Here is a 24,063-nt window from a genome sequence, read left to right on the forward strand (position 1 = left end):
AATAAGTCTAAATAACATGAATAAAATCTACTCGCGTATCCTTTAAAAATGTGAAGTAAAAGTATGCAGTTTTATCATTTGCGCACACTTATCCGGCTAAGTCGCGCCTTTGCCACTATATCAGGCTAAGCAGCAGCAAAGGTGTGAGCATTTGTGCGTGCATATGCACTTCTATTTTGTAACCCGCCCATATCGTATCCGCGCAGGTTATAAAATACAGTAGCAAGCCTTGCATGCACTCATATACCCACATAAATGTGGGTATATGAGCAGTTTTGAAAGTTATCCTCTCCATGTTCTTGTGGAGGATTTTATGACCAGTGATGATCTGTACCCAGCTCTGAGTTCTAATTAGCATCCAGCTGTTTCTCAGGTCTTTTCCTCGTTGATATTTACAGGTTTCGATCATTGGCAGGATTGTTTAGGTCACGCTTTTTCATGAAGTTTGAACATTTGGTGACTGAATTTTTAAAACAGAAAAAAAACCCCCATACCTGCCCCCACTACATCCAACATGATCCCTCTCAGTCCCCAGAGCCCTATCTTCTGACCACACCAGGGTAGGAGCAGAGCAGTCCCTTTCCAGGCAGTGGCATTGTCTGGGGCTGGCTCCTATGCCCCCTCCATCTTCCACCTCCTCGTGACCTCTTTCCCTCTTACACCTCTGCTCCTTATGGCATCGCCACCTTATATACATCCCCTTTGGCCTTTCCAGGCACATCTCTTTCTTAGCCCTCCTCGCAGGGTGCTTTCCGGGCTCCTCTCTCCTCCTCGCAGGGTGCTTTCCGGGCTCCTCTCTCCTCCTCGCAGGGTGCTTTCCGGGCTTCTCACCTGCTTAGTCCTCTACTATGCCCATGGTCCCTTCCTGGCCCCTTCCTAGCTTCTCTCTCCTCCTGTCGACAATGGCCCTATTATTATTTTTTTTGTCTTCTTTCCTCTGCAGCATTGGTCCTTTTGCATTTCCCCCTCCCCTCACTTTTTATGGCTGTTCTGGGCCAGGTCAGCTGTGTGGGGCGAGAGCTGGCGTGTGTGCCCCGGCAGGTCCTGCCCCCCTTGCATGAGTTTCCTGGGTTACAGGAGGACGGGACGGGGGGCGCTGCAGGGTCTGCCGGAGCACGCATGCTGGCTCTGCTGGATTTCTTTTCCATTCAGCGGTGCTGCTTGGCCACCATGTTTTTACTTCTGCCAGCTACCAGCCTAGCCAGGAAACAAAAATGGTTACCAACTGGCTGAAAACTGGCCAGCTGGTAACCCTACCTGCTCCCCGCTAGGAAAAGCCATGAAGGGTCATTCTTCCTTCACTGCTGCTCTCCCCTCTCCCCCATCCTGGGAGAACTGCGTGTGGTGGCCAGTGGTGCAGCCCTGCACTACGATGCCAGTCATGCTCTGGTGCCTAAGGCTGAGGCCATATGGGCCCTGAGTCCTTTGATAATGCACCTTTATCGGGAGGGTCTTCTGGTAACGTAGGTGACTTCTTTCTTGGGTGTTTGCATAAATGAAAAGAACATTCTCTTTTTTTTTTTTTTTTTTAATTTTTATTGAAGCGACTCCTTAAGAAACAATACAATGTACGGCAATTCTAGTACAAAGCCCAACAGAAACAAATATATTAGTGCAGAGAATGTAATGGAAATAAACAGGACTAAATGCTACACACCACTTCAACATTTTCCAAAGTTATATCCACTCCCCCCAACCTGTAAAGAACCGACAATCATGCACACATTAATCCATCACACGCACCAAGAAAATGAAACGATGAGCACTGTGCCTCAGTATGAGTGCAATATGAAGGAAACAAAACCCCCCCACTAATTTTAGTCTTCCATTTAGAAACTTTCTCCCAAAGCGCAAAATAACTTTTCAAATACAAAACACTGCGCTTATTACCTAGCTCTTTCCTTCTCATATGTTCTAATGTCGCAAAGCGGATCATTGCTTGCCGCCAGTCCCGAAAAGCTGGAACTAGTGCAGCATGCCAGGTAGATAAAATCACTTCTTTTGCCGATAGTTAAAGAGATTGCAACAAATCTCTGACCCCCGCCAGGCAGTGCAGGCTTCTCCTCAAACAAATACAAATAAATGAGGCCACCATTCCGTGAGACCGGGCCACCCAGTACATGTGCGACAGCCGAGCAAACTTTACTCCAGAAAGACCGAAGCCTTGGGCATTCTGTGAACATCTGACACAATTCCCCACGCAGATGGGAACATTTCAAACATTCATCAGATGCCCACAAACAATCTCTAGGTAAGTAAAGATGGCGAATGATTTTAACTTGAATCTCCTGCAGGTTAAACAGGGACCACACAGCGATAAATCGAAACAAATGCTCTGCTGATATCGGACCCATCGATCTCTAGTCGCAAGTCCTCACTCCATTGCTTGGCCAATTTTTCCAGATGCGGGGCAGAAAATGTGCCCGGATGCCAAGTTTATTAAAAGCGAGGCGTGCTTTCCGAAAACGTTTCCTCCGCATCTGAAAAAGCAAGAAGTGCAGCGTTACTTTGGCAGATCTCCAAGGCATAACGCCAAGCGGGCAAGTAAGCAAAAAAAAAATGTTGTCTAGGGAGGGATATCCCGTTGCACTTGAAGCTGCTGAAATGACCATAACTTTTTTTTTTCTTCCACATCCACCAGATGTCCAAGGCAAGACAAACCTAACTCCTTCCAGGTGTGAGACACAGAAAAAGTAAGACCCTGGGGAAATCCTTATTTCCAGTTAGAGATAAAAAAGGAGAAACAGAAGCCAAGCCTTGTACCAAGGCTCTCCACCATTTCTACGCATTCTGAAATGTCCCCAACCAGAAGGTATGAAGATGTAAACTCTGAAGGGAGGACTTAGGGAGATGGAGCAGATACATCTCGTGCTAGGAGTTGGCCTATTCGTCCAGTAACCCCTCCGGGTCATACTTGCTAAGTTGAGAGGCCCAATCCTGTACATAGTGCATAAGCCAAGCAACATTATATAATCGCAGGTCTGGGACAGACAAACCCTCATACTTTTTCTCGCACATGAGAACATCCAGCCTGAGTCTCAGCCTTCTCCCATGCCATTAAAAAGCAGAGACCATGGATTTAAATTGAAGCACTTCAGATTGTTTTAGTCAAAGAGAAAGCATTTGGCATGGGTAGAGCACCTTGGGGAGAATAATCATTTTAACCACGGCACAATGCCCCATCAAAGATAACAGGAACGAATGTCAACGTTCAAGCAAAGCCTGAACCTTCCCCAAGGTAGCTCCAACGTTCTTCAAATACAAACCGCGGGCTGTGCAAGCTGTGTGAATACCCACATACTTCATGCCCCCCACGTTCCACTTAAGAGTGAAAACACCTCCCCAATGAGCAGGTAAATGGGCAAGAAGAGGGAATGCAGTAGATTTGTCATAATTGATTCGAAGACCAGAAAAGGAACCAAAAAGATTAATAGTACCCATGATATCCAACAAACAATCCTGCGGATTAGCAAGGAAGAGAAGCATATCGTTCGCAAACATGCTCAGCTTAACCACTTTCCTATGAACGGATAAATCCTGAAGGGAAGCCATCCCTTGAAGTAGAATGGCTAGGGGTTCAATCGCCAATACATAGGGGAAAGGGGGCACCCTTGACGCGTTCCTCTCTCCAAAAAAAAGGGAGAGGATTAGTGCACCATTGATCAATATCTGAGCTCTAGAAGATGCATATATAGCTCTTACCCAATGAATAAACTGGTCCCCAAAATTAAACTGTTCCAACACCCACCAAATATAGGACCATTCCACCTTATTGAACGCTTTCTCCGCGTCCAATCCTACCAACATGCCATCACACTCAGAATGGCCATTCAGTGATACTGTAAGTAAAGTTTTGAGCATGTTTGCCGAGGAATGCCTAAGAGAGATGAATCCATTCTGATCCAAGGACACCATAGTTTGAATAATCTTATTGACCGATCAGCAAGCACAGCAGAGAGCATTTTGACGTCCTGGTTCAAAAGAGAAATGGGCCTATAAGACCCAGGAGCCACCGGGTCCCTAGCTGGTTTTAAAAGAAGAATAATCGTTGCCAAATTATTCTTGGATCCCATACTACCCTCAGCAAAAGCCTCCCTAAACATTTCCCTTAAAGGCTCAAAAATCCGTGGCCCTAAGATTTTTGAAAAGGTGATCTTACTCAAGTTTGCAGGATTCCACCATATGCAAGATAGTAATGCGCCGAAGATGGATGGTTGTAGAATGATTTGTAATAGTCGTACGGCCTTCCCATTGATCGCAGTTCTCTTTGTGTCTCTCTCTCTGTTTTTACAGCTCTATGCTGTTGGCGGATTTGATGGCTTTCAGAGGCTGCCTACAGTAGAGTGTTACGATTCCTTCTGTAACAACTGGACGTTCACCACTCCCATGCTGGAAGGCGTGAGCTCAGCGGCAGTTGTGGCCTGCATGAACAAGCTCTACGTGATCGGAGGTGCCCTGGACGACTACGCCAACACAGACAAGGTACTGTGAGGGAGAATGCTGAGGAAATTTGGGTTTTGCCCAAAGCTCCTCCAAAGTTTTATGAGTCAGCCTTGCAATTTTTTTTTGAGGGGGGGGGGGGTGATGTGAGTGTCACCCCTGGCATTCTGCCCATTAAATTTTGAACTCATAGTTTTGATCTAACTTCAATGAGCTTGTGATTGAAGAAGCATCCAAATGTGGGCTGCAAGAATCTCAGCAAAGAGAGTTCTTGGTTGCCAGCATCAAAATGTTAATCCAGCTGAAGGAGTTTTAAACTAAACAGAATGCTTTTTGTCAAAAAATGTGAATTTAACTGAAAGTGATTCTAGCTAGGGATGTTCTTTCATTTGTTTCGTAAATGAAATGAAAGAAAACCATTTTCTTTTTTTTTTTAGTTTACAAAACCTTCTTTCGCTCCCTCCCCCCCTCCCCTCCCCCCATGCTGACCAAATGAGCTGAAGTAATAAAAGCCCTTTGCCCAGCATTTTGCCCCATCCATGGGAGTCTAAATTGGGCAGGAGCATTCCCCTGTTGCTTCAGGTTGGCTTGCACCACTTTGGAGCACCGCACTGGCAGGACAGGATGAACCAGGGATTGCTCTGGCTGCTTTGGCATCTCACACATAGCGGGCAAAATGCTGGGAAGAGGTGGGGGGAATCTTAAAATCTTTGTCTCATTTAAAGCTGGTGGGGCTGGCAACCAAGGCTCAGTGTGTGCTACCGATTGCACGCACTAAAACTGGATAGTGAAACGAGAGAAAATTTAAAGAAAAATGACACAACCCCCCCCACGAAATGGAGCAAAATAAAACTTTTCGGCGTGCACGTCCCACATTCTAGCCCCTTTCAATGCTATGCACCACAGCATTTAACACTCAGTCCCCCACACCGACTTACTGTAAAGCTGCTGTGATGTGCGGTGGGAGTCTGCTGGAATAACCCAAGTGCGTGCTGCTGGAAGCCAATATCCTCTGTAAGAAAAGTAATTTGCAGATCAATTAAAAAAAAAAAAAAGAATATATTTCTGACTTCGTATTCTGTTTCCCCTGTGCTGTGGAAAAACAGCATTTTCAGAGTTAAATTAAGGACACTACATAACCGGAGTCCACTTTTGGTAAAGGAGCCAACTCTTCTGGAGCAGATTACATAGCCGTCCCAGTGCCGCTGTTAAGCACTTCTGCTTATGATGGCACAGTTCAGATTTAAGAAGATTACAAAACAGGGCTGGATTAAGGCGACACGCGCCCACAGGCAGTGGAGATTTTGGAAGGAGGCATTGTCCTTGCTCCTTGCCCTGGGGGGGGGGGGGGGGGGGGGGGAAATGGGACGATTCCTCCTTCCAAAATCCCCTTCCTCCTCCCTTCCAAATTGCGGGGTCTGAAAATGAAGAAAAAGCAGGGCGGGGCCCTTTGCACGGGCACGTGAGGAGGGGACGGGTGACGCAGGATCCGGCGGGGCGCGAGGCCCGTTGAAGGCTCGCTGCTGTTTTTATTCATCCTCATTTGGTGCCAGAGCTGCAAGTTCTGATCTGGGCACGGCGCCGCTCCAGAGGACTTACCTCCATCGCCCATGCTAAATCCAGGCCTCCCTAAGACCTCCTTTCTTTCGGAAGTGTTTTCTTGGATAATGCGTCAGGGGGTGCTTTGAAGAATGATAATGCTGGATGGTTTATTAGTGTCATTTTTTTCCCCTCACCTCGCCTTCTTTTCCTCCTGTGGCGGGCTCGTATACCTGCGTGTATTATTATTATTATTATTTTCTTTTCGACAGAGGCTTTGGTGAGCCTCCTGGTTTGTATAGGTTTGCGGGTTCTGAAAATAATGTTCTCCTAACATAGTAAAATAGTAAATGATGGCAGATAAAGATCAAAGCAGCCACCCAGTCCACCCAGTTGAGATTCGTCCACGTTGGGAAGATGCATAGATAAATTCCCATGTGCAACTCACTCCTCCCCGATGTCCCTACAGTACCTGACTGTAATCCGCTTTGAAGGGCTGAAACACGGAATATAAATAATAATAATAATAATTGTACCTGACCTCTGGGCAATATGTGTGAATCCCTTTTTTTAACATAGACACACACAGATACATTTTCAGTCATGCCCCCAACTTCAAAGTTACATTCGGGCTTTTTAAAGCAAGCACAAAACAACCTGATTTTCAAATGCAAGGTACCGGCAGTTATTAGTTTAATTACAAAACATTTTTATTGCACCTTCCAGGTCAAAGGGCGTTCAAAATGACGTAGAACAATGCAAGTCAAGTTACAATAGAATCAACAACATCAAAATACAAACCGATAACATTAAGTCAAGGTCATAAACAACCATATATACCCCAAAAAATTAAAATCCTCTACAGACAGCCACCAGAACCCAACGCAGCCTAAAATTAATAAGGAGTTTCTGGCAAATCTCCCATTTTTAACTTTTCAAGGAAAGGATGCAGCTAAGTTTCAGAAAGGCGCTCCATGCTATTATAACTATTTGATGCTGAAAAATCCACTTAACTGCATTCGGCCAACCTATGTAGATAATTCCCAATTAAGGGGCTGATTTTCAGAGGATTTATGTGTGTAGGGGGGGGGGGGGGGGTTAACGCATGCTGAATCTATTTTCAAAAGGCCCGGCGACGCACGTAAGTCCCGGAGCTTTACTAAAGGGGCAGTCCAGGGCGGGGTCAGAGGCTCCTGGCACAGCGGCCATTTGCCGCCGTGCTGGGGATTGTGTGCCGGCAGTCGGCCAGCAGGCGCAAAAGGTAAAACAAAGGTCAGGGGGGGTTAGAATAGGGCTGGGGGGGGGGGAGGTTGGAGGAAGGGGTGGGAAGGTCAGGCTAGGGGGAAGGGAACAGGGAAAGGCGGTGCATGCCGACCCCGGTTTTATAACTTGCGCCCGCCTGAGTGTGCAAGCTATAAAATCAGGCGTCCGTGTGCGTGCCAGGTAGCGCACGCACACGGACGCCCGCGGTCACCTTTTAAAATCTACCCCTAAGGTTTTGAAAATGTATCCCGTAACGAGAGATACCTTTTAGACTATCTGAATGGAAAAATTGGTAGAGTTTTTTTTACGGTAGCAAAAGATGAGTAGCCCACGAACTCAGCGGCAAGAGCAGAAAAAAAAACCCCATTCTAATCTCATTGACCTAATGTTTTAGCAGCTTGCCTTGTTTTTAATGCTGTGTACTCAGAGGTTGTCCTTTCTAAAAGGTCCAGTGCTTTGATCCTAAGGAGAACAAGTGGACATTCGTGGCTTCAGCACCTTTCTCTCAGAGGTGCATTAATGGCGTCTCTCTGGACAATACCGTCTACGTGACTGGAGGACTGCTGAGTAAAATTTTCAGTTACAGCCCCACTGAGGACGTCTGGATGGAAGTGGCCACCCTACCTGGGCTTCTGGTAAGGAACTTTGCCTGATCTATGCACATTCAGGTCCATGTTCAGCAGTGTGATGCCTGAAGGTCAGCAGGATGGATTGTCACCGATGCTCAGTAGAGTGCTGCCAGTTAGGCTCACCACTTGATATAGCCGGCAGGTAAACTTATATGGCTACTGCTCTCCAACCCAATCAAACTTATCTGGCTAAGTCACCGGGATAACTCTGAATATCGGACTTAGCTGGATAACATATCCGGTAAACTTATCTCTGTCCTGGAACAAGTTATCCAGGTAAGCTTGAGGGTGGCCAGAGTATGGACATTTTGAAAACCTACAGTTTCTCTGGCTAAGTCTCGAACTTAGCTGGACAAACAGTTTTAATATTGACTCCCTTTTTTTTTTTTTTTTTTAAATGTAACCAGGAAAAAAAAAATATCTTAAAATATAGAGGGGCGATGTGATATTATCTGAGCACCGGATATTTGCCATCTGTTGGGCTTTGCTCAGGAAACAGGCCCATCACTCCGTCAATATTTTGCCTTCTGTGTGCAGGGCACCCATCTATTAAATCCACTGCACACGGCAGGACTGATTATGACATTCAGTGAAGGGGGATGTGCTATCATTCAAATGATCTAATTGCAAACAGAGAAGGAGATCACTGCGGTCCTGCAGGCTCGAGGACTGTGGTGTACTGTATTTGTAGAATCATGACGTTGAACCAGGGAAAGTTATTGCAACCAGTTTAGGACCTGCAGACTGACTTACTGCACCGCCGCATTTACATAAAAGCCCAGGCAGTTATGGAAAGGCATTTCTTTAGATCTCCTTGTACTCAGAGAGAATACAATTCCTATTTACTTGGGGTCAGGTGTTCTCAACAATGTTCCAGTTTCTGCAGCCTGATCCTTGATTACACTCTTTTTTTCAATTCAGAAATCAGTCTGTGGAAAACTCTCCCTAGAGGGATCTGGAACTTTTTTTTTTTTTAATGTGCAGAGATGTTTTACTCAAAATCAACCACCCCCTCCCTCCCGCCAAAAAAAAATAAATTAATATCTTGATTTCAAAATTTGGAAACGCAGATGAAATCAGCTGCGTGGGGCCTCAACCCCCTGTATCGCAAACCCTTGATATCTCAAAAATGGTCTCAGCCTCTAAAATGCACCATGTGGAGCGGCTGCAGAAGAGACGTTACAGTCTGTGCAAATTAAGGTGAAATGCTTCCAGTTAGGGAGCGGCGATGGGGCGTAGGGGTGAAGCTGCTTCCTCACAGACCCCCCTCCCCCCTCTGATGGCGCTGCTGTTTGAATTTAGTTGTCAGCTCCCCGATACCAAATTTCAGGTCTAGTATATTTTATGCAGCTCCTCCTGGGATAGCACCCAGCGACGGCGTGCTCTAAAGCACCAGTACTGAGCCAGATTTAAGGATGCTGTGGCCATTTTTTGCATCCGTTTTTTAAAATCGCATTCCCCGCTCTGCATTGCTCAGTGCAATGCGCAACGCTAAATCACATTACAAAGCAATAAACGCTCTATCAAACGACGGTGCCAAGTGGACCACGCAAGACATGAAAACCCACAAATAAGTTTGCTTATGGAGATGTGAGACTGTGCACCTCTTCTCCATGACTTTATTTTCCTGGAACTTACTAAAGAGAAAGATTGCCTGGGGATTTTTTTTTTTTTTGCTTGACCCTTACATTTGACCCTCAGCGTAGGAGGTAACTTTTGAAAATGATTGGTATATAGGTGTATATCGCGGGGGGGGGAAACATTCTCTGGCGACTCTATATAAATTCCTCCGTTCCATTATCAAATATAATGCTATGCAGGCTCTAGCATCGGTAAGGAGCCACGACTTAGGGGCAGACCTAGAGAGGGATGACTTGTCAGATGGACTTTGTTAAATGCTTTTTGAAAATCCAAATACACTACATGAACCATGTAAAGAACCATGCCTTCCTACTTTCCTACTTTCCTACTAGTAAAGAACTTCCTACTTTCCTACTAGTAAAGAACCATGCCTTCCTACTTTCAGAAAAAGGCTTAAGACATGGCTATTTAAGCAAGCCTTCCCAGATCCATATTGAAAGACAGTAACATCTTATAAGACACTACACAATATTATGTAAATTATTAATGTAAATAATTCATCTTTACTACTCAACTATCTTACTCTAATTCTCTCCCCAGTTTTATGACCCTGTTGTAATGTAACTTTTATTTCTTTGCACTTGTTTATGTTCTGTTTTTGTGCACACCCTCTTGTTATTTGTAAACCGGCATGATGGGGTTCCTAATCTCGAATGCCGGTATAGAAAAATCTATAAATAAATAAATAAAATAATACATCCACCGGTTCACCTTTATCCACATGTTTATTAACTCCTTCAAAAAAATGAAGCAGATTTGTTAGGCAAGACTTCCCTTGGGTAAATCCATGTTGACTGTGTTCCATTAAATTATGCCTTTCTATATGCTCTGTGATTTTGATCTTTAGAATAGTTTCCCTGATTTTTCCCAGCACTGAAGTCAGGCTCACTGGTCTATAGTTTCTTACATCTCCTTGGAGCCTTTTTTATATTTGGGCTTACATTGGCCACCCTCCAATCTTCAAATACAATGGACGATTTTAATGATAGGTTACAAATTACTAGAAATGGATCTGAAATTTCATTTTTTAGTTCTTTCAGAACGTGTACCATCCGTTCTGGGAGATTTGCTAGTCTTCAGTTTGTCAATCTGGACTACTACATCTTCAGGGTCACAGAGATTTGATTCAGTTAATCCAAATCATCACTCTTGAAAAACGTTACTGAAATAGGTATCTCCCCAACATCCTCATTAGTAAACACGGAAGCAAAGAATTAATTTAGTTTTTCCGCAATGGCCTTATCTTCCCTAAGAGCTCCTTTAACCCCTCGGTCATCTAATGGTCCAGCGAACTCCCCTGCAGGCTTTCTGCTTTGGATATATTTTTTAAAGTTTTTATTATGAGTTTTTGCCTCTATGGTCAGTTTCTTTTCAAATTCTCTCTTAGCCTCTCTTATCAATATTTTACATTTAACTTGACAATGCTTATGCTTTTTCCTATTTTCTTCACATGGATCCTTCTTTCACTTTTTGAAGGAGGTTCTTTTGGCTAAAACATCCTCTTTCAGTTCATCTTTTAACCATACTGGCACTCGTTTGGCCTTTCTTAATGTGTGGAATACATCTAGACTGCACTTCTAAGATTGTTTAAAAATACTATGTCCATGCCTGTTGAAGACGCTCCTATGCTCTGTAGCTGAAACTTTTCAGTTTTTTTTCTATTTTCCTCATTTTTTCAAAATCTCCCTTTTGAAAGTTTTGTTCTAGAGCCATAGATTTACTCATTTCCCCCCCTCCCCCTACCTTCCAGTCATTAATTCATATTGGATCATGTTATGATCACTATTACCAACTGGCTCCACCACCATTACCTCTCGCGTCAAATCCTCTGTTCCACTCCAAAATGGCTCCCTCTCTTGTAAATGACTGCTCCATGAAGCAGTCATTTATTCCATCCAGAAACTTTATCTCTCTAGCATGTCCTGATGTTATATTTACCCAGTTAATATTGGGGTAATTGAAATCTCCACGTATACAACGTGCAAGGAAATGGTAAATCAAGTCCACCTTCAAGTTATAATAGTTTTTTATTTGAATTTTCTCAGTATTGTTAATGGCAACTCCATATATCTTCAACAACAGTCATTTAAAGTCCCCCGACACGGTCCGTGTTTCGCGGTAGCTGCATCGGGAGGGACCCACAATCAATATCATCTAGAATGTAAAGACAATAAAGCTGATGGACTTGACAAATATGGCTATATGATTTCAAGTTTCTTACAAACCTACCTTATATATGCATCATGGATCGCATCGGCTCACACGACTAAAGGCCATTTTAAAAGGTCGTTTGGCGCCAAAAGACAGAGGCTATCGCGATAGATTCATTGGTGTAAACCACGCCCACCCTGTACACGGTTCACCCAAAGAGGTACCATTCTACGTCCTTATTCAGACCCTTGGGATGGACGGAAGAGAGCGTGTAAATCCATTTCTGTTCCCGTCTTCCCAGAATCTCGGAGTAATTCCCTCCCCTATACGGGGGCACGACCACCTCTAAAACTGAGAACTGCAATTCAGCAATGGTATGTTGATGTTGAACCCAGTGCGTAACCAGGGGTTCATCCATCCTCAGGAGATGGATATTTGAACAGTGTTCTATAATGCGGGTCTTGACCATCCTAGAGGTCTTACCCACATACAGCATGGAACACGGGCATTGTATTACATAAACGACGCCCTTGGTAGTACAGTCTGATGAATTACAAAGGTTAAACTGAACCCCAGTCTCCGGATGAGTAAATGAGTCTGATTGACAAGTGTGATTGCACATTGTGCAGTGCCCACAGGGGCCGTGTTGACCACCCCTGATATTCCTCGCTTGTTTATTAAAGCTCGCGTGTACTAATTGATCACGGAGGTTGCTAGCTCTCCGGAATGTAAATCGTAGCGATGAAAGCTGTTAAATTTAGCAAATTCCAGCGGGACTCTACAGACTATAGCACAGGATATGTGTACAAATGGATGGCCAAGAAGCCACAAAAGAAAGTCACCTTTGCCCAGGGTTCATCATCATCTTCGGAGGAATCAGTGAGCGAAGACGCGCCTCGAGGCCGTGGGCAAAGACGCAAGGCCCGCGGAGCCTCTACCAACGCTCCTGCTCCATCGAATACGGGACAATCTTTTTCCTCCTCGCGATATTCCTCAATAGCGGCCTCTTTTTTAGACTCGGGCCAAGCCCCCAGAGAGACCTCCAGAGAGACTCGCAGTACACGGTCTCGCCCTGGCACCACCACATCTCAGACAGGACAGAAGTTTCCTCGAACACCACATCCGCCCTCACGTCTTCCGGACGCATGGCAGTGACCACAGAGACTGTTTTCAATTTATCTTCTCGTGTTTTGTCTGATGTTGAAAAAAGAACTTTACAGCGAGGGTTATCGTTTGTACCAACTGCTAGATGTGACCCGTTTGACTTACAGGTGCACTTATATAGGTTTTTCCGTGCATTGAAACTAAAATTGTTTTTCGCAGATACCCCACCCACATTGGACATGTCAGTGATTTCAAAGAGGTCTAGATGGACCCCTCCTGGTCCAGTAAACCCTTTGTTGGGAGCCTTTGAAAATTTAGTAAGTACAGAGGCTCAACTCTTTGCTACTAGAAATCAGTATGCCCGGTACAACTTATCCCAACAAGAGGCTAAAGCAGTCAGGGAGCTTTCCAATGATTCCTCAATAGTCATAAAACCCGCCGATAAGGGTGGTGGTATTGTAGTGTGGGGCAAAACTGACTATGAAATGGAGGTATTGTGCCAGTTAAGCGATACCTCTTTTTACAGACTACTTCCAGGAGATCCCACACAAGACCTCCTAAAAATGATTAAAGACCTTGTCCAGGAAGCCCTTGACTGCAATATGCTCACCAACAGGGAAGCTAAATTTTTGGTTAACTCTACTCCGACTATGCCCTTATTTTATCTTTTACCGAAAATTCATAAGACCCTGGTGCACCCTCCAGGACGCCCCATAGTTTCCGGTATAAACTCTTTGCTCGAGCCATTGTCCAAATTCGTTGATATTTTTTTGAAACCGTTTGTTGCCCAGATTCGCTCATATGTTAAGGATACTACACATCTTATTACAATTTTGTCCAATTCTACTGTACCACCGGGTGGGTTCTTCTTTGTGACCCTAGATGTCATTTCACTATATTCAAATATTCCCCAAATGGAAGCATTACAACTTATTGAAAATATTTTAGACCAGCGATCAGCCCCACATCGGCTGTCTACAGCTTTTTTGGTACAACTTGCTACCTTGGCTTTAACAAAAAAATTTTTTATGTTCGACCAGAGTTATTATCAACAGATAAAAGGGACGGCAATGGGGGCCACTATGGCCCCCTCACTTGCCTGTTTGTACATGGATCATTATGAATCATCTTTAGTATATCCTTCAGAATGGTTTTCCCATGTAGCTTTGTGGTTACGATATATCGATGACATCCTGATCATTTGGACTGGATCAGACATCCAATTTTTTTGTTTTTTTGATTGGCTTAACTCACTGAACCCACACATACAGTTTAATTTTTGTATTCATGCCTCAAAGATTTCTTTTCTTGACATTACCATTTCAGTTGAACAGGATCAATTTGTTACTTCTTTATTTAGGAAGGAGACAGACAGAAACACTTTATTAGCCTATTCCAGCTGTCATCCCAAGCCCCTTAGAGACAACATCCCCACGGGACAATTTTTAAGATTGAAACGTATATGTTCATCTCGGAGTGACTTTTTACAGCAAGCACGATTGATGTCCCAGCGGTTTTTGGATAGGGGTTACCCTTTACGAGTTGTAAAAAAGGCTTTTAAAAGGGCATTGTATGCCAACCGAGACTGGCTGCTCCTCCCGTCAGTAAATGATGACAGTCAAAGTTGTAATTGTATTTTGCCGTTCTCGATAGCAAGTAAGGCCATAGCATCAATGATAAGAAGACACTGGGATAATCTCTCTTTATCACAGCTGTTCCAGACATCGCTACGATTTACATTCCGGAGAGCTAGCAACCTCCGTGATCAATTAGTACACGCGAGCTTTAATAAACAAGCGAGGAATATCAGGGGTGGTCAACACGGCCCCTGTGGGCACTGCACAATGTGCAATCACACTTGTCAATCAGACTCATTTACTCATCCGGAGACTGGGGTTCAGTTTAACCTTTGTAATTCATCAGACTGTACTACCAAGGGCGTCGTTTATGTAATACAATGCCCGTGTTCCATGCTGTATGTGGGTAAGACCTCTAGGATGGTCAAGACCCGCATTATAGAACACTGTTCAAATATCCGTCTCCTGAGGATGGATGAACCCCTGGTTACGCACTGGGTTCAACATCAACATACCATTGCTGAATTGCAGTTCTCAGTTTTAGAGGTGGTCGTGCCCCCGTATAGGGGAGGGAATTACTCCGAGATTCTGGGAAGACGGGAACAGAAATGGATTTACACGCTCTCTTCCGTCCATCCCAAGGGTCTGAATAAGGACGTAGAATGGTACCTCTTTGGGTGAACCGTGTACAGGGTGGGCGTGGTTTACACCAATGAATCTATCGTGATAGCCTCTGTCTTTTGGCGCCAAACGACCTTTTAAAATGGCCTTTAGTCGTGTGAGCCGATGCGCTCCATGATGCATATATAAGGTAGGTTTGTAAGAAACTTGAAATCATATAGCCATATTTGTCAAGTCCATCAGCTTTATTGTCTTTACATTCTAGATGATATTGATTGTGGGTCCCTCCCGATGCAGCTACCGCGAAACACGGACCGTGTCGGGGGACTTTAAATGACTGTTGTTGAAGATATATGGAGTTGCCATTAACAATACTGAGAAAATTCAAATAAAAAACTATTATAACTTGAAGGTGGACTTGATTTACCATTTCCTTGCACGTTGTATACGTGGATATTTTCTGACGTGCACGTTGCTTCATGTCTTTGCTTGGTAATTGAAATCTCCCATTATTACTGTACTGTCAAATTTTTTAACTTCCCTAATTTCTCATAGCATTTCATAGTCTGTCTGATCATTTTGGCCAGGTGGTTGGTAGTATACTCCTATCGCTATACTCTTACCCAACACACAGGGGATTTCTACCCATATAGATTCTACTGAGCATTTAGTCTTCCTTCAAGGTCTTTATGTTGTTGGACTCTATGCCATCCTGAACAGAAAGTGTTACCCCCCCCCCCAAAAAAAAAATTGATCCTTCCATCACTGTGATATAATTTGTACCTTGGTATAACACTGTACTATTAGGGAGGGAGTTTAATACCCCTCTTCCAGCTCCACTCCCTACATCCCATTAGCCTGCTCTGCTCCCCATTTCCCACTGACCTGCCCTTTTCTGGAGAAAGAATGCACATGAGATTGGCACGCTTACTACAGTGAATGCTCTCTCTCAGCTCCACTCACTGCAGCTATACACACACTTTTGCACACACCAAACTTCAGCACAGTACTGGACAAAGGCCTCCCAGAGAATGCTCACAACATCTCTTTGCTCATTATCACAGGGGTTCACACACTCTGGGACCTATCATGTGACACAGGTGCTGCCTTCTTACTGCCATTGGTTTTTTGTTTTTTTATTTTGTGCAGGAGAGTTCTGGTGTGACAGCATGTGGAGGAAAGATCTACATCTTGGGCGGAAGGGATGAGAATGGAGAAGGCACAGATAAAGCTTTTACCTTTGATCCCATGACTGAGAAACTGAAGGAAGAGCCCCCTCTGCAGCGCTGCACGAGTTACCATGGCTGTGTTACCATCCTTCACAATTCAGGGAGATGATGGTTCCACAGAGTTTACAATTACAGCAGTGCCATACCAGCACCCTTAACCCTAATCCCAGATTCAGTAGGATTGCTAAAGTGAACTTTCCTACAAATGATCCCATCATAGTTCATTTCTTAAATCTACCTCAATGTTTATCGTAGAGATAGAAATGTACGGACTCTGCCTCTTTTCAGCAGAGGCAGTAGAATCCTCGTTCGACTCCTAAAATGGCCTCCAGAACAGGCGGAAGTAGAATTACGGCTTCACTTATGTCATTGGAAAGGGATTTATTTCCAAATGTGTCAGATTAATATAATTTATGAAAAAGTAGTAGGGATGCACCAACAAAACTGCTGTTTCAGGTTTACTTCCATCCATACTGACCATTTTAGAAGCCCATGAGGGTTGTAGTACCTTGAGTCGTATGATTTACAAAGAGAACAAGTCTTAGTAATTTGGGATATCCTTACCTCCCCAGCTGAGTAGGAGGAGGGTTTATTTATTATGGAACTATAGAGATAACTGTTGCTTCATTTCAGGACGGAGAAGGCCCCTTCCATGAATCGTTCATGTGGGACCCCTGCAGTTTGGGTATAGAGTACTCTATCATTCAGTGGAGCATTTGTGAAAGGGTTACTCTCTCCTGGACAGCAAGAGCAAATCAGAACAGTGGTACATTAAATCATTCAGAGCCCACGCAGACTTCTGTCTTGCCTATATTGGTGGCTGGTGTTGTTTTGTTTATTTTTGGATCATCTTTGCCCATAACACCAGTTTTTGTTGATGTATTTTATTTTTTTAGTGCTTTGTTTAGTATACCCCACTCCCAAGTCCCCAATTATAATGTCATTAGCATGTGATGGCTAATCCTTTTTGGGACTGCGGGAAACGGGTTCACTGGTGCAACTTTCTCATTTAAAATCTGATTTTTACAGCCAATGAGAGAGAGAGAGATGTATGTCAGGCAAAAAGCACGAGCATCATCTTTGAATACTGGTTGTGTTGGACTCATGGTTACAGGAAAGTGGTTGTTTTCTGTCCCCCAGCCGATCCCACAGTATAAGATTTTATGTAAATGTCGATGATGGAAAAACACTAGTGGAGTTTGCTGAGCTCTCAAATACTGAAATCTGAGCAGTGAGAGATTCCCCATTGATGTATGTACTGGCGGAAGATTCCTCCTAAATTATACTGTTTTCTTCTAAGCAGTTTGTGCACGAAAAGAGATTCAAGTCCTGAAATCGAAGATTTCTTCCATGGCCCCAAGCACTACAGAATATATTATTGATGCAAAAAAAATCCCCCATTTTCTTTCTAACTTATTTTTAGCAGAATAATGAGTGACTAGGGCTGTACCCTCTGCTGGTTCATGCTACCCAGTGGTCCATTTCACCACAAACACATCTTGTATAAGGAAGCAGGTATTCTGCTTGGTACCGTCCATGATTTCAGCAATACCACCCGAAGGTTTGGGTGCATGGTCTGAGAGAGAAAAGTAACATTTTTTTTTTCTCCACCTTTTATTAATTTACTCCCCTACCCTCGAAGGCAGGAATCCCTTGCTTCACGCAGAGGTCTGGAAGTCTCTTCCAAGCAACTTCCCTCCCGAGCCAGGGCTCCAGCACCTCACTTTCAGGGTTCAAGAGGCCCAACGGGGCTTGCGTGAACAGGAGTCTGCCGAGCCACTGCGCACAATGTTCTGGCCCGAGCCACAGGCCTGGCCTGATGGCAACAATAAAAAAAAAAAATTAATATGCGCAGTACCACACCCAACACCTGGAAGCGATTTCACAGAATTTCTCCCTAGATTAGTGTAAATATAATTCACCCGTGCTGTGTTTGAACTGAACCTTCTGGATCCTTTGGAAGCGACCAATTTTTTCAGTGACTGAAAAGAATTTCTTTGGCCTTTTGACGGATTGTGAAGGAAGTAGGCTGGAGGTCATCTCTTTCCTTTTTCTTATTTTTAGCCCACTGTCTGAAGGCTTATGAGATTGCCATGTCTGTGTCCTCCCTCAATAACCACAGTATTGTGATTGGTGTCCTATCCGCATCAGATTTTCAGGGCATGTCAGGGGGGGTGCAGGAAAATTCTGGCAGGGGCATCATCTTTTTTGGTGGGGAAGCCGCGTAGATGAGCAGATGTGCGCATGAGCCATGTAGATGCGCAGATGTGCATCCCGGGAAGTAGGCTCCATGGAACGTCTTGTGTTACATTTATGTTTTGTAGGAGTTTTAAGTTCTTCTCATTAGAATGTGCTCGTCAGTTGAGCCTAAATGGAATTATATTTGAAAACAAAAGAACATCACCGGCATTCTGGAAAAAACATTAGAGGTTTTTTGAGATGATGGGAATTTCAATCAGAAACTCGTAGTCAACTATTGCATAACATTTATTCAGTTTTTCTTTGTTTTACATGAGATGCCTGCTTCATAACTGACCATTACACAGAATTCCTAGCATAATGTAATGATTTCCTTTCTAGGTGGTCATTAGTTTCTCCAAAAAGCTGCAAGGGAGATTAACTAGAGGGGGTTGCTTCATCACTTGGGTCTTCCCCAGTTGGCTGCTGCTTCTGCTCATACAATTTCTAATTCTATCAATATCATACCCGGATGAGTAGCAACAGCAGCCAACCAGATAGCTGCCAGTGACGCAGAATTAAAAATGTAATTTTAAAGACTTAAGGCCTGATTTTCAAAAGCATTTACACGCTTAATATTGTGTTTTACACATGTAAATGCACTTTCCTCGCGTGAGTGGGCTTTTGAAAATTGCTACAGTATATGCCACTGAATTGTCCAGAGGATTTATTCACGTAAGTGCACTTTACTCAAGTAAATGGCTTTTGAAAATTGCTATGATAGTTGTGTTACATTTACGTGCATAATTCCTTTGAGAATTACCTTCTTAGGGGATGGAGATGGGGGTGCTTAGATAAAAAGATCTCAGCTATTCGGATGAAATGCATGGGCCAAAACACTGCCAGAAAAGCATTTTGTACAAAGTGGCTTTTAATTCTGCAGCTCCCCGGTGCTATTTTCACGATTGTACTAACATAATAAAAAAGCACACACACAAAAACCAAGGCGGGTTTAATACTGCTGCCTCTGTCCAATAGCGGAGGAGTTGTAAGAAAGGTACTGTTGTATTCTCAGATTGACGATGATGCAGTGAAACAACTGTAGGCTATTTCTAGCTGTGGGAGGAAAGAAATTATCCCATTGCTTCCTGTAGTCTGCGGTAATTCTTTTTCCGAGATCCATGATCTGCTACTGTGAACCACGTGTAAAGATAGCGGTAAGAGTGTCGGCGGAGATTAGCTCATGCCTGGCTCTCCCTGTTTTATTATATGTATTTCTTAAAGCCTTTCTGTCTGACTCTTTTAGCATTTATGTATGTAACTTTAGGAGAGCAAGTCAAAACCCCTATTCAAGCTGCTTTAAAAAAAAAAAAAAGGTTTCTTGGTGCGGGGAATTCTGAAGACAGAAATGGGTTCCTTCTTATGCAACATGGTTCTCTGCTCCAGTTCTGTTGGCCCCCAAACAGATCTGCTTTTCGGGCTGGCCGAGGTGGAACCGTCTCCTGGATTATTTTTGGACCAGATGTATGCAAATATATTCCGGTTTGTCTCCGTGGCGGAAAGCCCTGAAAACCAGACCCGTGTTGGCAGCCATGAGGAGCAGAGCTGAGAACCCTTGTTCTAGGCCATTGTGGAGCTGTTTAAAAAAGGCCAGGAGCTTGACACGTAGCCTAGGTCAGCCCTGCTGCCAAGTCTTGCAACGAGAGGTGAGAGAGAGAGTTAAATGCTGAACTGCAACTGAGCCCACACTATTCCAGTGTGAATGGTTCCATTTTCAAATCTCAGCACTCGCCAGCTCCCTCCCGTTTTCCATGCAAAAATAAATAAATAAACACTGATGAAACTGAACCTCCAGTTCCATCGAACTGATCAGCAATTCTGTTTGTGTGGGAATTTGGAGCCTTATAGACAATAGGCATATTTTCATTTTAGTAGGAACTACTCACGGAGAATTAGCTAGAAGTTAGTAGACGTTTCAGGCTGTGAGTTGTGAACAGATTTTTATACTGAATTTTTTCCAATATTTTGTGGTATTATCAATGTATATGTTTTCATACCTTTCTATTGCTGTCTGTAAAGATGAACAACCCCTCTAAAAGCAGGGGAAGGTAGCAGCACACATGGTTGAGCTAATCCTCTCGTTCCCTTTTGGTAGAATATAGAGCCTTCCTGTGTAAACCGTTTTAATGTTTTACTGCCTAACCTGATGTGTTTGGATGTTGTATGACAAGCGATAACTGTCCTTTTCATTTTATAATGCACCAGAGTCTGCATCTGGACCAATTTAACTTATTTCTTTTTTTTTTTCTATGTCACTTTTTCTTTTAAATAAACATATTCTGGATCTATTCCTGTTTCCTTTTGTTAAACAGCATGAGCCAACAATGTGCAATAAAGAAGTATAAAATAAGCAGACTCCACAAAACCACATCATTGCCTAGTAGCGATGCGGTATTACCGGTATCCCCATCCATTTAAAATATACTGATTAATAATCGTAATTAGTACATAGTTGGAGGCATGCTTTTCATCACTGTTGCGTCCGTCGGTGCTAGACGGCTTCGCCCCATTTGCCTCACCTTGTTCTCGGCTCCTCCCACTTCCCTTGGGAAAATGGCTACCGCCGCGTCTACAAGCTGACCTCTCCGGCGTCCCCGGAACGGCTACGGTGCTGCCTCCCGCCATGCTCCTCCCAAGGGGCCTACTAGGGTACGCTCACGTACACCACCCACGTCTTTATTCCAGCATTGGCGTGAACCTCGGGGGTGTTCCCCTCTACTGACGTCACGCCATCCGGGTATATAGCCTGTACTAATTTGCTAGCTCGTTGAGTTAGCAATGGATTGGTCTCGGCCGGTCTAAGCTACTCTACTGCTTCCATGATGCCGCTGGAAGCTTTCTCTCTGCCCTTCGGGGTAATTGCTAACCTGGGTACCCGCTCCTCGGGGGCCCTCTGCTTTATTCCAGGTGCCTTACAGGGATCAGGTACTCGCTCCTCAAGGGCCTGCTCTCCCTGCCTCGGTGCCTGTACCATCTTCTTCAACCTGGTGGAAGCGCATACTTACAGCAACCATCTAGTGAGTAATCTAACTCTCAGTCTATCTCAGCCACAGTACTGCCTTGCTGGGAAACCTGCACCGGAATTCCCCTGTACCAACGGGGTGAGAAGGGCTCCCTCTGCCGAGGGTCCTGAGACTGCAACTACAGGCTGCCTCACTACTGCCACCTCTGGTGGTTTACTTCAAGCTGTATAAATAAAGAACTAACTCTGTGTTTGTGCATCCTGCGTTTAGCCCAGTACTGTGGCGCCTCACGGGGCTCCTCCCCATGGGCGTGGTCATCTGCCATAGTACCCAAGAATTCACCCAAACACCGCTTAACCATAACAATCACGAGTCTACCAATACTCTCTTGTGTCCGATTACTTGATTGCAGCCACGTGATGATTATGTGCGCCCTGTAGGGGAGCAGGGAGTGTCTAAAAATGATGGGGCATCAAGTCAATCTCTGGCTACCAGTAGTTCCACCGGATTCACTCACAACAGCTTATGGTATTTCTTCCAGGGTTTCTTCAGTGCTTGAACTGTCAGTAAGCTGCTTCGTTTAATGTCAGGCATTAAAATACGGTCATCCCATTCTGTTTTAAAAATGCTGGAAATTGTTTGTGCAACCGGTCCCATATGAAGAATGTCCTGAACGGTCATAGGGGTCATTAAATCAATGATTAAGCAGATGTAGTGGACTATGGGATTAAAATCCTCATTGTAAGCATGACCAATCCTTGCTGTGGCACTGGCAACACACCTTTCTTGTGGAAAAGAACCAGAATAATTGCAGACAACTCCGAACTCTGATTCCAAAACTGCTCTGACTTTATTATCCAGATAAATGATATACTTGCTTCTCTACCACCATCCTGGCCTTTTCAGGCTGCCCAAGACGGCATACAATATCAAATAAAATTAACCACTCAAGCAGTGTACAATACAGAATAAAACAAGCAAACAAATAAAAGCAGTAATCAATAGAATAACAAGCAAAATCAATAAATACAATCAAATCAAATAAATTATAAATGCATGATTCAAACATACAAAAAATAACAATAAACAAAAATTGTCATAGAGCTAAACCTGCCAGCCATCCTAAAGGAATAACCATCTTTTAATCTTCTTAAGATAACTCAAGTATTGAGTTCCCACCTGTTTATTTCACAGTATGGGAAAAGCTCTGTCTCTTATCTTAACTCTCCCTGTCTTAAAAGTTGAATGGTCAACAGAATGGTCTAGAATGTAATTCTAGAGGATGAATATACTAGTTTAACTTGTTTTGCAAATATGAATGCCCAATGCTTCACAAACCTCAAAAAATAGCATTAGAATTTTAAAGTGTACTCTCAGCTTAACAGGAAGTCAGTGCAAAGCACACAACTATGAATTAGCAGGATTGCCTTTTGGACAGCTTCTGGTTTCCCAAATCTGGAGAATCTGAAACCTGTGCATCAGCCTCAAAACGGGACCCATGTTTAGGCCATTATAGTAGTCCAGGCGTAACAGCAGTAATGAGTGAAATATCATCTTAAGTTATTTGAGATCTATCATTCAGGCCGATACAGTACAGTGTTTGGCTGTGCGTTTTCGACGCGCTATTTATACCCCTTATATACGGGTCGATACAGTAAGGCCGCGTTAGAGTGCAGCGGTGCCGGGCGCACCCTCGTTCGCCGCACACACAGTCCTGCTCACATACCGCTCGATACTCTATTTAAATTGCTTGCAAATGCAAGCCGCGTCTGCGAAGCGTTAGGCGAAGCGTTAGGCCCGCGCAACCCATTTTACTGTATAGGCGCTTAATACAGCGCCTATACAGTATCCTGGGTGCACTGGTACCTGTCATTTCAAATGTCATTTCAACTGACATTTGAAATGACAGGGAGTGGATGGTTCCCCCCTCCCGAAGCAAAGGCGCAGGGCGAAAATTAAAACAAAAGGGAATAAAGTGTAAAAAAAGTAAACTTACTGGCGGGAGCCGGCGGGCGCGCGTTCGAGGCGGGAGCGAGTTCATCGAGGCGGGAGCCGGCGGGCGGGCGTGCTGTCATCGAGGCGGGAGCCGGCGGGCGGGTGGGCACGCGTTCATCCAGGCGGCGGGAGCTGGCGGGCGCGCGTTCATCCAGGCGGCGGCGGGAGCCGGCTGGCGCGCGTTCATCCAGGCGGCGGTGGGAGCCGGCGGGCACGCGTTCATCCAGGCGGCGGTGGCGGGAGCCGGCGGGCGGGTGGGCATGCGTTCATCTAGGCAGAGGGAGCCGGCGGCGAAAGCAGCCTCCAGCAGCCCCCGCCGGCAGTGAATGAATGCACGCCTGTGTACGCCCGTGCAATTTCGGCGCTCAAGGCGTGACGTCATGACGTTTGACGTCACGGCATGTGACATTGGCGTTCTCTAATGCCCTTCCTTGAGCGCGGAAATTGCACGGGCGTACACAGGCGTGCATTCATTCACTGCTGGCGGGGGCTGCTGGAGGCTGCTTTCGCCGCCGGCTCCCTCCGCCTGGATGAACGCACGCCTGCCGGCTCCCACCGCCGCCGCCTGGATAAACGCGCGTCTGCCGGCTCCCGCCGCCGCCGCCTGGATGAACGCGCGCCCGCCGGCTCCCGCCGCCGCCTGGATGAACGCGCGCCTGCCGGCTCCCGCCGC

The 24,063-nt window shown here is 44.8% G+C and overlaps 1 protein-coding gene across 1 annotated transcript in view; it reads left to right on the top strand.

Annotated features, from left to right (window-relative positions):
• KLHL35 (kelch like family member 35) overlaps positions 1 to 18,036 on the top strand; it is a 33,091-nt gene extending 15,055 nt beyond the window's left edge. The window contains exons 5-7 of the mRNA XM_029602146.1: positions 4,294 to 4,482; positions 7,689 to 7,877; positions 16,115 to 18,036. Coding sequence (XP_029458006.1) covers positions 4,294 to 4,482; positions 7,689 to 7,877; positions 16,115 to 16,303 — 567 coding nt within the window. The 3' untranslated portion in view covers positions 16,304 to 18,036. The remainder of the gene's footprint in view (positions 1 to 4,293; positions 4,483 to 7,688; positions 7,878 to 16,114) is intronic.
• The last annotated feature ends 6,027 nt before the right edge of the window (positions 18,037 to 24,063 follow it).

Source organism: Rhinatrema bivittatum, chromosome 5 (genome assembly GCF_901001135.1).
Source record: "Rhinatrema bivittatum chromosome 5, aRhiBiv1.1, whole genome shotgun sequence".
NCBI lineage: Eukaryota > Metazoa > Chordata > Amphibia > Gymnophiona > Rhinatrematidae > Rhinatrema > Rhinatrema bivittatum.